This window comes from Aphelocoma coerulescens, chromosome 2 (assembly GCF_041296385.1).
Source record: "Aphelocoma coerulescens isolate FSJ_1873_10779 chromosome 2, UR_Acoe_1.0, whole genome shotgun sequence".
In the NCBI taxonomy this organism is placed as follows: domain Eukaryota; kingdom Metazoa; phylum Chordata; class Aves; order Passeriformes; family Corvidae; genus Aphelocoma; species Aphelocoma coerulescens.
In genome coordinates, this window is record NC_091015.1 from 119,908,388 (window position 1) to 119,925,435 (window position 17,048).

Here is a 17,048-nt window from a genome sequence, read left to right on the forward strand (position 1 = left end):
CACCATTAATTCATATTATAAAACTTTAAGAATGGACAACATCCTACCTGTGTTTTTTGATTCCGTTTGACAGCGACTCCCCACTGCCACACACCTTTTCTTCAGGCATGCTTGAAGTTATTGTATCTTTTGAATCCATGCTGTCCTCTAGTGAGTAGGCTGCTGTTGTTTCAAACCCACTTAATGATTTTTCAGATTCCGAATCTGCAAAAGAGCAGGTGCATGATAATGAATCTACTGCCTGTGCTAGACTTCAGTCACTGACAGATCTCCCCTCCTCGTACAAAACTGAAACCTAAGTAGCCTACTGTGTCCTGATGACAGCATCCATTTGGTAAGTAACTAGTACTGCCAGAGACTGCTGCAGCCCAGCATCTAGATATAAATAAATTGCACAATAAGCAAGACCACTATACATTAAAAATCCTCTATCGAGCTGAGCCAAAATCTGGCATTTTTAATAAACTGAAGCTACTAGACCTTGCTCAGGACAAGAGCCAGTGCCATAGAGATGCCAGCACCCTCCCGAACAGACAGGTACCTTGAGTAACGACTCCTTCTTCAGATGGCTCTGAGTTCTTAAGACACTCAGGGCTGTTCACCAACCTTCACTTCCTAACTCACTGAACAAGTATCAAAGAACAGGAGGATGTATCATACAGATAACACGAACCACGTAGGTCCCAGAAAAGTCTAGGTGATAAGCTTACCAATCAACAAGATAAGCTTTGTACTGTGGAAGGCAGGTTAATAGTACAATCCACATCACATCTCAAATTAAACCCAACATCAACAAACAACACCTTCCTTCCAACCCGGTCAGGTAGTGTTTGTCCAGTTCTGGAGAAGAGAGAGTCTTGCCCCAAATCAAAAACTACAAATTTCCTGGGAAAGGCTGTATTTTTATGTTAGGTTTTCTTTCAAACCTGGCAAGACTGTCAAAAGATTATCCAATTGCAAGTTCCAGGAAGTGAGGGAACAGCTCAAGATATCAACTTCTATCTCATTTGAAAATTCCTATAGCAGAAACCAGGTACCACATTGAATGCTAAACAGCTTAATGCAAGCCTCACTGCTTCTTGAAAATGTAGACCCAAACTATAGTAGACACTATTTCTGCCATGTACTGCTTCCAGCATATGCTATTGCTCTTGGCTGCAAAACCCCAGAGGAATAATTGCAAAATTAGCCATTCTCTCACACACTCGTTCTCATTCAAACCCAGTAATCAAAACCTGCTGAAGTAGCAGCCCATCCAAAAGAATATCTCACTCACAGCTGTCTACTGCCAGGTGCTTTCTTGTTTTCTCTTTAAAAATCTATGCCAGTAGTTTCTCCAGAACATGTAAATTATATATTGCTTTGCTGGAGGGTGTGTGTGTGTATATATATAGTGATAAGAGGACTTTCTACCACATCCAGATTACATAAGGGTCAGAAACAGGACAAAATCCTGATGAATGGATGAGCTGTGTCACAATGTCTTCATACTTTCTAGAGAGAGATCTAGAAGCATAAAGGAGATCTTTCCTTTCATTTAAAACATCCATGCCTATCCTTGTCAAGACGGTACTGGAATCAAGCCAGTTGCTAGGGAATGAAAAGAACTGCCAGCTGGTGCTAAGGGTATGTTAAAAAAGTGGACTGGCACTCCAGAGAATCTTCTCACAATTTTCCCCAAATTTGTCAGTCTAGTTCTGTGCCAAGTTATGATATAACATATCAAAGCATTGGTTTGGTGGGTACTATATTTAACAAGTAGGGTAAGGAAAACCATTTTTACTTGGGACAAGTCTGTTACATAAAATACAGATTTGCCCAGAGATCCTAAGCACAGGTAGCCAGGAAAACAGTTTTCCTGCATATCCAAATATTGCAGAGGAAGAGACACTCTAGGAGTGTAACACAACTTGGGCCTCAGCTTCCTGACCACATGACAATCTATAAATCCCCTCGAGGTAGGTATTCCACCTCTCTTTTGAAAGAGCTGCTCAACTGTGCCAACAGTTATCATGACAAGAAGAACAAGAAGCCAACCCAGCAATGTAAAGGAAAAGATCTACTCCTGCAGAGTCCTTCTCTTGTACCATCCAGGACTGTGTTGCTTTCAGACAAGAGTCATAACGTGCAAATTCTCTCAATCTGAGTTTCTGAAACAGAGCCAGGACTCCAGAGGCAGAAAGGCAAGAACAGATAAGCTTCACCAGAACTGCCTATCACTCTTCGGTATGCTTCTCAGTGTAACAAGGATTTTTAAATACCACACACATTCAGTTCTCCTCATGCTGGCCTTATAGTGACAAGAGATGATTCTGCTGGACTGAGCTCTGCACCTGCAAACCTCTCCAGAGCTGGAGACACTGACCAGACACCCTTCTCCAGGGCACGTGCCTTACCTAATGCAACAATTCATGCTATACAATAAAGAACAGTAGAAGAATGAAACACAGCTGTAGTAAGAAATTGCTCTCTAAAGAAACCTCACCCATTTTCCTGAGAAATTGGGAAAATCTGTCTACAACAGCTGCTGCCATCAAAGATCTCAGTCTCCAAGCCCTTAACCTCAGCTACCCCCTTTTAACCCAATGAACTCAGCAAGCCTTGAGAGTTTGTTACGGTGTCAGAGTGAACAAGCCTAGTATTGTATTGTGAGCACAGATCAACAGGCAATTCAAACTGAGCTTTTTCCCTGTGCACTTGCAGCGAACTCTTTTCTGAATTAAGATTTGCATACTCCCCCGTCACTGCAAAAAAAGATTTATATTCACAAGTTTCTACAGAGCAGCTGTCAAACAGATGACTAGGAGAAAATGAGGAGTTTTTTTTAATTGAACTTAAGGGGTTGTGGGCTGAGGAGAGGGGAGAAGGAATAGGAGTCCCTGTTCAGAAGCCAAAATTTTAAAGTGATCTCTGAGACAAGACCAGGCTGACTAGGAAGTCCTCCAGCTCATGAAACCTGAAAGAGAAACAGTACCAACACCAGCTACATTTTGCAAGAGTGGGAAAGCAAGGGGAAACAGCAGAAGCAATGACAGAAACTTAACTCAAGGGACCTCATTTCCTATTGCAACAACTGGTAAGTCTTCAGATGCAGATGGAAAAGTTTGGCCAATGTTTTTGATTAATAAACAAACCTGAGAAAGACAGTGTTTAACCATTGGCACTGTTGGGTTTGAATTCTGACCAGGTGTTTCCTACCCCTCTGAGATGCCTGAATTCATTCTTTTAACTCTATTCAAGGCAAGAAGTCACAGGCAGCGGTGGTCTCACAGAGGCTGTGAAGTATTTCTGGTACACATTCAAAAAAAGCCCCTTGACAAACTACTCTAAACATGGAAGGAAAAGCAATAGGTTTCTATGCTTTTTGTGCCATTTTTATTTTTAAGTGATCTGATAACTGGAGACAAACTAGGAAGCAAGCAAAAGCAACGGATGTAGTCTGCTACTTCTTGTACCATTTAGGAACATTATTTATAAACACAGCACCCAGCAGTGGTAGATACCAGCAGAAGCTGTACTATGACAGGTTAGCTTCACTGTATTTAAATATTCCTGTAGCTAAATAGCTGCTTTTATTGCAAGATTCCATCTATGCAAAACCATCAATAACCCTCTCAACGCACACAAAAATCCTGCTTGCAGAAAAACCCCCACCTCTCAGACAAAACCTGTTTAAAAGAGAAAAACGAAGGCAGATCTAAACTATCTAAACTCTTCCCAAACTGGGTGCACAATTTGCATATGACAACAGAACCTTATCTGAAAGGCAAAAATCAAGTACCTTTACCCTTTAATTCTTTACCTGCTCAGCCATTTTTCAGCAATGTGGACAGACTCTGCATTCATACTCCATTTTCATATGCTCATCAGGTCTGTATTAATCCAAGCTAATAACTTCTCCAGCTCTCTAGGAGATGGCATTGGTCTTTTTAATTTTGCTACTTGCTCAGTGCTTCTTCCCCTCCCCAGAGCCCTCCCGTTCCGTCCCACCCTGCTTTAAACATAGAAGAGTTTGACACATGTTAAGCATTCAATCCTGAAAGTGAGAGCTGCAGCACTCTGTGTGGTATTGAGTTTAATTACACATTTCCACCACTCCCATGATGAGCGGATCAGCGCACCGGGAAGCGCTGTTAACTGACCTATGGCTATCAGAGTTCAGATTAATACCACCCTTAACTTTGCTCTTCTTAACACTGGATACCATGCTTTGGTAACAAAACTTTCTTTTTCTGTAGGTTCTTCCTTAAATATCTCTCTTAATGCAGGGATTTAGGAACTACTGCGACTGTCAAAAAGTACTGACAACAGCCTATCACTTAAAAATAAGAGAAGAGACTTTGGGAAATCAACTTCAGTAAGGAATCTTACCACATTGCAAACATTTTCCTTACTCCAGTTTTGGAAAAGAAAGAGGATATTTCTGTAACTCTGGCCACAATTTCTACAAAGAGAACCACATACCCCAGACTTTACAGAGAGCAATTCAATCTATGCCAACACTAGCAGGTAGCATGGCTCGGCTGCAGATTTGCAAGCAGAACAGATGGTGCTGGGGACTTGACAATCGAACCAGATACATGTCTAGTGCTGTTCTCTTCAGATCTGCTCTACTCTACTGCCATGGACTGAGTGTCCAATAGGAACTGGGCTGTATCTTCTGATTCAGCTTCATTCAGGAGCAGTTGGATTGTTCTACAGTGTGAACCAGAGCATGGCAAATGGGGACAAGTAGCTCCTGCAGTGAATACATCCTTTTTGATACACTTCTTCCTCAAAAACCTGCTTGAAAATTGCTCTGAATTGTTCCATTAGTGATACTTCTGTTGAGAGTAAACAAGAAATGTCCTTTATACATGCAAAATTCTTTAAAAAAAAACCAAAACAAAAAGCAGCAGTGGTATCTTCTTCCAACCTGTCACGTCAAAACTAACAATTCTTCAGCTCAAAGTGCAAGCCTACTTATGCAACACTCTCACTTCTAAACTCACTCCTACAGCACGGATTTAAAAATTCATGGAACTGCAAGCAGAAAAAGATGGCATCCTGATAGAAAAAATACTCTAAGTAGTGGCATTTTCCCACTGACAGACATTATAACTTGTTATATCACCCTGTTAAAATATATTGGTGTTTGCTAAATCTCCTATACAACCTAGAAAGATAATTCCTGAATATGGCTATTTGTCCAAAATCAATATAATTTAATGCTATCAGTTTGCAGATCAGATTAAGCAAAAGCTTTGCAGACAGTTGTAGCAATTTAGATTTCCAGAGACAAAAATTTTTAGCTTCTGATGATCAGACCTAGGCACTGCTCTATGAAAACTTTAAGATCACAGCTCCTCTCTCAGAAAGAAGACCCACATTTCCAAACTTTGAGCCAGTATCAAATATCCCCAGATTCTCTGCTCTCACTGTATTCTTGTCATACAGAGACAAGAAGCCTTCTAGTTGAGACTCCCTGGACACAGCAGAAAAGCACGAAGGCTAGAAAGCTTTACCAGGATCCCAGTGATGAGTAAAAAAACCTGCTCCTCAAACCACACCAACAAAAAACTAATTCCTTTTATGCTTAAAGTGAAAGTGATAACATGCATCCAGTAGTCAGGAAAAGATGTCACATTTCCCTTTTTCTCGCCACCTCCCCTTCCCTGCCCCCTTCAGAGACAGAAAGGACCCTAATCTCTGCAAAGCACTAAATGTGAACAACCTAGAGAAGAAAACCTAACACCAGTCTGATTAAATTGACAGACATCCAAGGAACTGAGTCTGTCCCAGAAAATTATTTAAAATGCAATTAAGATAAATTATGTCAAGTAACTTCTCCCAAAGGAGAAAGAAATCACATGTGGTTTTTTTAATGTATGTTTGTATATATATGCACTCAGCAAGTTTCACAGTTTTACACATCCACTTAATGTGATTTGTTTGTAGCTTCCAAGGACAAAACCACCACCTCCGACAACAAGAGAGGTGGCTTTGGACACTTTCATTCAACAGTATTTAGAGATCAGGTCAGTTATGAGATGTATCAACTAGCAGCTCTTTAAAGCTTAATATTCTCTCATATGCACAAAGCAAGCCCAGCTGGAGAGACTGCATTCCAACAGCATCAGATAAAGAACTATTCTCTGCTTTGTTGACAATCAAAAGAGCCTGAGGCCTTTCAGCAGAATTGTTCCTTTGGTTCCAGATGAAGAACCTGTTTTAGTGTTCCTCAGTCTCTTCTCCTCCTTGAAGGCTTGATAAATTTGCTACTGTGCCAAAGAGCAGAGTCTGCTTCACAAAGTTGATTCACTGTGTTCCTGTGCATAGACTTCCTTTGCCTGTTTTTTCACTGCTGAAGTTTCTCACTGCAGAACACCTATCAAGGAGTCTGGGAACACTGCTTTTCTCATCTGCCAGAAGCATCAGACAGTTCAGTTCACAGAAAAAGTAACCCCATACTTGCTAGTGAAATTTGCCATCACAACCTAATTGTCTGCTACAATTAGACTATGTTCACCCTCAAGCTTTTCCAGATGCTTCATAGTTGTAGACAGGTGTGTGCTGCTGAATCACCTGGTTAAAGCGACTACTGAGCTGCACTATGTACAGCCACTCTATACAAATTCATGTTGTAATCATGTCAGGCAGTTCAGAATCTTCCAAAACCACTACTTGCGTGTTCTGCATATGAAATTATGAAAGATACTAAACTGAAGAACAAATAGGAAAAGACATTTAATAAATGCATGCAGGATTTTGATTCATCCTTTTCTTTCACATTTAACACTTCAGGTACACAAAATTGAAATGGAACAAGCCTTTCTTAACATCGTTATCCCTCAAAACTAGGGATTTTTAGTCTGATCTTAACAACGGAACAAAGGAAAAAGCACACGCCATCATGGACAAAGCAAGTCAGAAGGCTACAACATACGGTTACCTCTCCCAAAACAGGAGCCTTATGTTTTGCTATTTAAAAAAAGAGCATAAACACCCAAGCAATGAGACCTTCCGTTACTGCCCTGTGGTTTTGTAACCTTTGGTCATGCTAAGGTGAAGTAATACAATTCTACAGGTGAACTCTGGCAAATTTTTAGAGCCCTGCTCATAAAACACATCACGCATACTCCTAAAATTAGGTCCATGTTAGAAAGGCAGAGATTTCACTTGAATTGAGACTGCTCCCACCTTCTTCCCCCAACCCACCCGCCCCCAATACATTCACCACACACATGCTGTCTACACACTCACATTCTGGACATCATCACTTACCTGAAACAGCATCATAGAATTGCTCTTCACTGAGGATGCTGAGAGGCGGAGATCCCTTAACCAGAGACTGCTCTAGTTCATGGTGTTCGGTAGCAAGTGTCTCTAATGCTTCTGATAAGATCTTGTTTTTCTCCTGCTCATGCTCCAGTTTCAAATTCCTCACCTATAAGTAGATACATGTATGAATAAAATCTAATCTCTCTGAAGAATGCGTAGCTGGAAGCTATTCAGAAAATAGACCCTAATGAATAAATAACTAGCAAACAGCTGGAACTGAAACCACATGGATTAATGAGAGTATTACAGCACTTGTGTGATGACAATAAGGTTGTTAGTCAGCATTTTTAGTAGCTGAAAAATCTGACACATAAGATCTGACAGTATCAATCACAATTCTGTAAGTGAATACAAGCCAGATAACTATTCTTTAAAACTGAGGGGAAATATTTACAGCTCTACTTGGATGACCTTAACTAAGGAGTGTCAGTGATCGGTTTCTACATGCACCAAGCTCCTTCTACTAGTCTGCTCCAATTTAGGCCAAGCAGCATCATCTAAATTGAATTAGAGAGCAAATGTGAATGCCAGCTACAAATAACTGCAACTGAACTATGAGCTGAAAACATTTAACCCTGAAGATTACAGGAGGAGGTTAAAAAAGAGATTCCTCTGGTAACTGACTTAACATCGATATAAACAGGCCTCCCTCCACACTCCCCAGTTTACCAAGGAGCCAGAAGTTAACAAAAAGAGAAGTCCAGCCACCAGATGGTGGATGTTTTTTAAAACCCACACATGCAATGGGCTCCAGAGCAGATGATGTTATCCATGTTTTGAGTTCAGTACCAGTAATGGGAAACCAACATGTCCTTCCTATTTCCTCATTTTTTTTGCTGGTGCTTCCTTGCCTCCTCTGTCTGCCAGCAGAGGGGAGAGGGCTGTAACTGAAGGCTCAGAAATGGTCACTTCTCCCAGCCCAGCAAGGCTTCATTGTGCTACCTCTCCTTCAGTCCCTAAACCATCGAGTCTTTCCCTTTCTCCCTTTTTAAAAGCATCCCCAACCCCTGCCTTGTCCTCCAGTTTACTCTCAAAGGTCAGTTTACAACACTAATTCCCCCTCCACTAAGAACATGCAAGGACATGACAATCTCTTGGAACAGTTACAGGGATAACTTACATATATACCAACATTACCTTTTTGAATCTAATTTAAGAACTGTTTGCATGTCCTATCTGGTTACAGTTTACATTAAAGCTTTACTTTGGAGGCTTCAGCCCCTTCAGTTATAACCACTTCTCAAATAGTGGATTCAGAGGTGGGCACAAAAGAGGCGAGTAAGGAGATATTAAAAGAGATTTGCTACTTCCAGAAAAGAGCTTCTATGCTGGCAGAAACATCTCCTCTAGAGAAAGATTTATAGAAGAAATTTTCACCCCCTCAGTTGTGCCAAATACTAAATCAGCTGGTTTGGCTGCCAGGCTCTGAGTGTAAGCGGGGAATCCAATTAAATGATAATTAAAAGAGTATAAAATTGGGTTGCTAATTGAAAGCAGAAAAACCAGTAAGTCACTTACTGTCTAATAGTTTTATTCTGAACAAAATGAAAAAAATCTGGACTAGTTACTGTCACTTTCATTTAAAGTTCACTCTGACAGTACCAATGAAGCCAATTACTGCAATGTTTCATACAAATCAGACATGCCATGCAAATGATCTGTTATTAGGCAGTTTCTGCTAAATACATTTGGTATGCCATCAAATAGTTAAGGAACCACCCATTTAGAGAAACAGAATCAGTATTTTACTCTTCTGAGACAGGGAGGATAGAAGGCTGAAAATAAAATGGTACTTTTCATTCTTATTAAACACCAAAGTAAAACCAGTTATGAAAACGCTCTTTGCAATAATATTGGTTTTACAGGATTGAATTAGATACCATTGCGCACTAATGCTTTGGTTTGGTAAGTGATTTGAGCAATTTAAATCTTTATCTAAAACTTACAGCAAATAGAAGGAAAATCAAAATAATCTAAAACCCCAGATGGACCTTTTTAGCATCCTTTAGTCACAGTTGTATGACTAAACAAGCAACAACACATACAGGTCTAAGACCACGCCTCCTCCAAAAAAGTATTTTCTTGACTTTAAGGTTCCTCTGTCTTATCATAACATAGAATTCAGAATTGCAGAAGGTGTACTACAAATAAGTTCCTTTTTTGTAAAATAAATTTCCAGCTTTACAGTAAGGTTCACTTTTCTGTGCATTTCCAGACTTCCTAGTTGCCAGACACTTACTAGTACAGGAATTATACACTAGTAGGTAACAAAACCCAAAGCTTTTCATCTCTTCCATAAGGAACACAACGCTAACCAGAAGCTAAGGAAAAAAGAAAACACACTTTTGTTGCTTGCAACCATTGGGATGTTAATTCATAACTGAATAAACTAGTTTTAAAGCAACCTAAATCAATATTTGGGGGCTTGAGATGAAAAGTTATAACATTTTTGTCAACAGTGTGGAGCTTATGGGATGGACACACATTCAGAGAGAGTCCAGAGGTTGCTCTACCAACCTCTACAGCCTGGCACCTCTACACTAGTCATTCCTTGAGGGCTGTTGTCAGTAAACACTGCAACAACACCACATCCTTAAGCACAAAACCATTCCACAGTGTCAACATGAGAATGAAAAAAAAATTTTAAAAATGGTTCTGCTACCTTTATTTGATTGATTTTGCCTGTAGAAAAGCAATGCTGGGAGAGATAAAGCTGATACAACCCTGACGTACTCAACAATACAGGAGAAAGAACCTTGCTTGAAATAAGCAGTTTACTCTTTTTTTTTTTTTAACACAAAGCAGCTTTAAGAGATACCTCAATTTTGTAATAAAAGACAAGGTGATGAGATACACCTCCTAAAAACTCCTTGCAGTAAATTGAATGTAAAGGGAGAATGTTGCTGTTTTGTTTTCTTAGAATCACACATTCTCTTCCCAGCTTAACATGAAGCACTGCAGGCAAATTGGGGCTGCTTCCAAAGCGTAAGTTTATTGAACAATGTAATTGAGTGATAGGTTTTCCCAAAATGTAAGAAGCAGACTGCCATTATGCATGATTTTGCCATGTTTTATTTCTCATTCAAAAGACATGGTCAATGAACAGGATCCAAGCTGAACTTACTACTCCACCACCATTTTTGGAGACGGCATTTCAGCTTTATCCCTTTTGCAAAAGTTGTTTTTTTCCCACTGTGTCTTTCTTCATTGTCCCAACACAAAAACATCTGCAAGATTACAGACGGAACTTCCAGACTAGTTTTAAAAATTGTTATTAACAGAAAAGCTGTAGGATTCATGTAATAGGTAGGAAGACAAGCATAAAACAACAAACTTGAGAAGCTTTTCAGTCTATTAATTTGGATGCAGAGACAGCAGTATTTTTCAGTAAATTATCACCTGATTTTGTGAAGTTGCATTAGCTGAATACTAAATCATTTTATGAACTGACACAAATATTTATGTACTGTAGTAAATATCACAACAAAATGATGCAGACACCTGTGTACACACAGTTCTGGAAATTCAGCCTGAGCATGAGGGATTAATGGAAGAATCATTTTATTGACAGTCTGCATAAGGCACAGCTTGTAATACAGCCATGGTTTCTGTACCTTTCCTGGTGGCGCCCTGAGATGAGAAAGAGACAGATGGCAATTCACATCCTACTGGCTTCAGCTCCTCATCTTCCAGCTACGGAATGGCTGCCACCTTTTTGATCCCTGCCACTGGTGCCCACAATGCCAGTACCACCAGCAGCATTATAAGCTTTCCTCTGAGCTTTACGCAGAAAGTGGCACCAAGTGCTCAAGTGAACCCGGCATGAGACCAGCTGAGTTCCCAACGCTCAACTGGCCAGGCCTCCTACCTTATCCTTGTCAGGAGCTGTTCTGCACAACAGCAGATAGTTATCAATAAAGCTGGCCTTGAGCTCACACTGTTACACAATGACAATTTAGATCAGTCTTGCTTCCAGCTCTAAAGAGAATGGTATTACAGTCAAACTTCAGATTTACTACTTCTGATGGAAACTATCCACCCTTGCCTCAGAGAAGTAAGCAGTCACTCCATCATTATCCTTACAACTATAGACACGGCTATAACCTCATATTGAAGTCTTGGTGGTTCTCTGTCAGTGTATCTAGGTCAGTGCAACAATTGATTTTTAGAAACGTACTCCAGCTGAAGATGTTTGATATCCACGGTCTGGTAACCAGTTTCACTTTTGGTTTTATTGAATGGAAATCTGCTTCCATCAGCTTCCTATAGCATTCTTGTAAATGCTACTGTAATATTTGGTGCTGTGAACACCAAATTGTGAGTTTAAATAGTAGAAGTGAGTTATTTTCGCAATCAAACTTCTCTTTCTTTTGTTAAAGGAAAGTAACAAACTATTTGCAGACACTCCTACTGCCTTTCCATGTTACCTGAAATCCTGCAAAGCACAAGAGCATGGTTTAAAAGTTAGCGTCTTCATTGTGTACTACTGGCAGAAACTTCACATGCCTATTCCAAAATATCAAAAAGCTTATCTGCGTGTAACAAACACCAGTCCCATTCCATTCTGTACCCTCAGTCTTCCTTAGGTAGGTGGGAGACTAGTAACATGCACCAAACCACTCTTTTTTCTCTTTTTTTCCTCCTTTTTTAAAGGCTTAAGTCTTGAACTATATCAGCACAGCCTGTAACCAATGCTTCTCTGTCCATCCTGAAGACATCTTAGTACAATACACAAAATACTTGCTTTGTTTGGTGCTGGATGCTTTTAATTTAAATCAATGCACCGCAACAGTGGCACTTTTGTGGGGTAGGAAAGGATCACACCACTCTATGCCCAGCTAATAAATGGTCATCTCAGCAACATGCTATTGCAGCTGCAAATAAACACTAAATCCAACATATAGCATGCAAGGCATAGAACAAATACAGACACCTCAATAATATGCAGTGCTACATGCTTTCAACATTAGAATTGTAAATTAAAAGACAGCCTTAGATCCTACTTTTCCTGGACTGAGAGAGAGAAAAGACAGACTTCACAACACCGCAGTGTGATTTAGTTGAATTTTATTTTCAAGCACTCAACTCCAGTGTCAGGAACGACTGCCCAAAACACGCAGACTTCAGAGTTGTGCTGAAAGGAAGTACCTCCTCTTTCACAGAGACCACGAGGGGATCTGAAAGCAGACTCTGCTGGAATGTCAGAACACTGCGTACCCACCCTGCTCTGCAGTAAGCTGAGCATGGGAGAGCTGCCTGTGACACCGCCTCACCAACGTCTCGGACAACTCAGAAGGGAGGTTTTGGTTTTCAAAATGAATGGCTTTGTCTAACTGCCACACAGAAACTCCATCCTCCCAAAAGTGTCATTTCTTATGGGGCATTTGCCACAAAGCACACAAACGAGGTGCAAGTTTTCAGTAGGAAGGTAGGGGCTAGTCTAACACCTGGCTGGAAATTATCACATAACCAAGGAATTAGAAAAATTCTGCTATAGTAGAACTGGCATTTTTCTGTGAACATCTCCTGATGCTTTCTGTAATAAAGTAAAGCAAATCAAACCTACCATTTGTTTCACACTACATCTATTCATATGAAACTGATAGTTTCCAGGGTCAGCTACTCCAATCCTGAAAGAACTTACAAAGCACTACATTGTAACACATTACACTACAGAAAACCTGTCACAGAAAGCATTGGGAATCCAAAGCAAGAATTCTGTCCCTTCTTCTGGGATTTTCATACCAAATGACATCTGAGGGTAGCAGTGGAAACACATACCAAAAAATCTGAGGCTAGGAGTGGAAACCACAACCTCAATGCAGAGTTTGATATGTACACAGTTTGTCTGTTCTAACAAGCTCATAGAATTGCAATTTTGCTGTTAGTACAATACAGTCCCTACTGCTAGTGCCTCCTTGCGTAAGCCAGTCCTTTGCAATGTCCAGTTTGAACTAGTGCTGAGTAAACCTCTTATTCTTTTATGTTTAATGTAGAATGAGAACTTTAAAAAGTTTTACAGAGCCAGGCCTGCCTTCATGTCTTGAACAAAGGAAGAAATGTAAAGACTGAGTATTTTCCTCGAGGTACATCTGTTTAGAAATGGAACAGTTCTACATATTTTGTTAGCTAATTTCAAAGCATGCTACTGCAGCACTTGTTCTACAGGACAGACTTCTATGAAAAGAGCAGTTAGACATTCTGCCACCTGGAATAGTTCCGAATAGCTGCTTAAGCTACAACTGAAGTGAAAACTGAAACCAGTTGCTCTCAAAGAGAACTCACTCTGAAAGTTCTCAGTTTTAACCATACTTGAACTTCAACACAGGATGCTTTCCAGAAGGAAAATGGATTTTAGAAAAGGATTGATCTTTTACCTCTACCCATGGGGCTTAACTCCCACTAAGCACATATTAGTATATTATATGAATATGTATAATCCTGCTTTTCTCTTAACTCTCCACCCCCAAAAAGCAGGAACGGTTCTAGTTTCAAAGTGTTTCTTTGCAACTATGCCTCAGGTATTTGAGGCACTAGATAAAGGAATGAGTGATTTATGAATATTCCTATGGCACTTCAAAAAACTGCAAGTGTGACAGCTCACATAAAAGCAACAACAAAGTGGTCCCATACAGATTCCCAAATCGATTTCAGGAACACATCCCCAGATTACTAAAGCATGTAAATATTTTACACAAAGCTTTTGGAGTTCTGATCTGTTTACACATAGGCCCTTCTACAAAGAACCTCTTGCTGACTCACTACTCCCCAGCACCATCAAGCACAAGGGACTTGTGACAAATGTCTGCTATATAAACATATGTTAAAGTCTTGCATCCTAACTCTTCATTTGCTGGAGTAAACTAGCTCCTGTAAACTTCATCTCAGCCGTGGCTCGTCCCAGGGAGCAGAAGACTGATCCAAAATAGGTCATGCTTTACTTCAGCCATTGTTTCTTCCTTAGGTTTTCCCTCTCTCTGTGCCATAAGCTTGTCTGTTACCTGGCTTCAGAGATCTATCAGATCCAAACCCAGCATAGTTAGAAAGTGAAAGTGACTTGAACTACTGCTACTGCAACTACTGAAAAGCAAAACAAGATGTGATCACTTAATCAAGGAGGTAAGCTGAGCTCACTGGTGATAGGCAAAGGGTTATTTACTGTATCACAAGACAGCATCAGTCTTCATCTCCGAAGTCCAGCCAGCTGACTCTACAGCATCAGAGGACCACATCTTACGGAGATCATCATATTCAAAAGAGAAAACACACTTGGAAGGTAAATGTAACAGCTGGCTTTCTTTCAGACCCATATACAGAAAACATCACCAATACAGTTTCCTTTTGTACAAATGCTGAAAGACCCACATACACACAATCAAACCCCATACATACCAATTTGAAGTCCTGGTAATCTCTTCTCTTACATCCCAACCCAAAGTCTATAGAAGAAAGCAAAGACTTTGTAGAACAAGTCATACGACTGCCTCAGTCATTCCCAGATGAACACAAGAGTTCATTGTTAGTATACTATGAACATTCACATCAAAGTTCAAGAGGAGGAGTTTAGCAGGGCTGATTTGGAACAGCTACATTTCATTTTTCTGAGCACAAAGTTGTAGTATTTCCCTATATTTGATTTATTAATATAATCAAATTCTGCTAATGAAGGAAAGGAACAGGTATGATCATAAAACTTAGAAAAATACAGCGGAAGCACTAGTAGAAGCAAGAGCCAAGCTATCATCCACACAGAAGAAACTCATACTTTGGCAGGATCATGTCGACTCAGGCAGACATCTAAGCAGTGAGAGAACTGTTATTCAAGAGAAAAGCTGGAGATGCTGAGAGCACCTTTCTCCCAGCACCATGTCTAATATAAAAATTCATCATTCAAGACTGCCTGGAATAACAGTTTCTGAACTATCCACATGCTAGGGACAGGCCTGTTTGCCTCCCACCTTTCTCTCCTAAGACACTAACACTTCCTCCTCAACACGGACCTTGCTGCCTTCCTTCCCCTCTCCTGTTTCCACATTTGGCTATGTCAAAGTCTGTTTACTGAGAGGCTGCTGAAGCACTGCAGTTTTAACCAGTGGAGAATGTCACAGTTCTCAGCCAGTAACCTAAGAGCACATGAGAAAACTGCAAAGACTCATTTCTGATTGCAGGTTAGAAGGCTGGTTTTAGCTTGAATTCTTGGATTTAAGCTTTTCCGTTAGAGAAACTGCTTTCTTCAAAGTGTTTCTGCACAGTCAAGACTTAAAAAACTCTTCTTGGCTTGTTTCTAAAATGAGACTCAATGGCAATTCCAAATCTTCCTTTCAAAAGTATTTGTTTTTCACATTTTACTTAAACAATTTAACTGTAATCTGATAAATGTCATGAAGTCTGCTTAGGTTTGAGAGCTGCAGAAGTTGCCAGTCTCCAGAGCCCATTCTGTCCCTACTTGTGTTCCAGTACTGTAATACTGATTAGTCAACTATCAGGAGCTCAAAGAAAAAGCCTTCAGATTTTGTCATTTTCTGTGAAGTATTGTTTCTATTCTGAGTAATGCTGAAATTAAATATGGCTGCTATTCACTCTTGCCAACACTAATACCAAAACAAGCTGGGACTCAATGACATCTGCAGTGATGCACATGTTTGGGAAGCGCATTTTGAGTTGCAGAGCTACAAGATTACCAGAGAAAAACCACACCACAAGGGTATTTCACTGCCCCAGTGAGATTAAGCATTTATGTTCTCAGAGCCATATGCCACAAGTAACTCAAACTAAAGGCCTCACTGAAGCTGACCTATTACACTGACGCTAACAGAACCAGACCAACATATTGCTGGATGCTTTCAGATCTGGTAGGGACAATTTTTTGTCTTTTCCCTTTGAGGGACTGGACATCTTTGAAGTTTGCTAGTCTCACAGAGACACCAGACTTTAAGACGTAAGGGTTTTTAAGAATGCATACAGGAAACATTTCCTTTTTATTCTTAAGGACTGTTTTGAAAACAGATCTTGAGGCAGTTTTGATCTAACTACTTCCCTTAAGTATTCTTCCGCATACACCACTGATTACTTTGATCAACCCCTTTGTAATCTCTCCCCCATGCTTCTTCCCAGCTGGATTATGGCAAACGCATGCAATGTTTTCTCTTTTGAAGCAACTGTCATGTTTTTGCCATGTTTTTGTTGGCTCTTACTGGCTTACTAGTGCTGCTGGACTCAGTTGTTGACTCAGAGTGAAAACAGCTTCCTATTAAAAAAAATTAACACTTCTGAAGCTGTCTGCCTGTTCTACAAGCTCCGCACTGGGAATCTTGTTAATTATTCATTATTCATGAAGACTAACTGGCAGGTTTTTTAAAAGCAATTCCAAAACAAACATGCATGCTGTACAGCTGTTCTGCATTTCTGAAAAACTCACGTCTCAATTGCTCGTTTTTATTTCATTTTGGACACTAACCAAATTAAAGTGAAATATGTTACATAGGCCAGAAATCAACAGTGAGTTTTAGAATGCAATGCTGGAGTTCTGATCGCCAAATGAAATCCACCTTGGAAAGCATTCTTTACTGTTTCTGCTAGAGCCCAAAACACCCTCTTCTCACATTTCCAATATTAAAGAATCAGACTTCAAAGACCGATACAAATGCAAAAATCCCACTTCTACTTCAGATTTTAGAAGGACTTGGAGCATTAAGAAGATTGCCCCTTCTTAGGGATGATTGTCCTCT

General features: G+C 40.1%; 1 protein-coding gene across 3 annotated transcripts in view; it reads right to left on the bottom strand.

The window, feature by feature from the left end:
- Nucleotides 1–17,048, bottom strand: part of OSBPL1A (oxysterol binding protein like 1A) — a 79,707-nt gene that overhangs the window by 22,598 nt on the left and 40,061 nt on the right. For 2 of the 3 annotated variants that reach the window (XM_069004619.1, XM_069004621.1), the window contains 2 exons: nt 7,264–7,426; nt 48–204 (listed from right to left, as the gene is read on the bottom strand). In XM_069004619.1, the coding sequence (XP_068860720.1) occupies nt 48–204; nt 7,264–7,426 (320 nt within the window). The remainder of the gene's footprint in view (nt 1–47; nt 205–7,263; nt 7,427–17,048) is intronic. The other variant, XM_069004620.1, reaches the window with a different exon arrangement.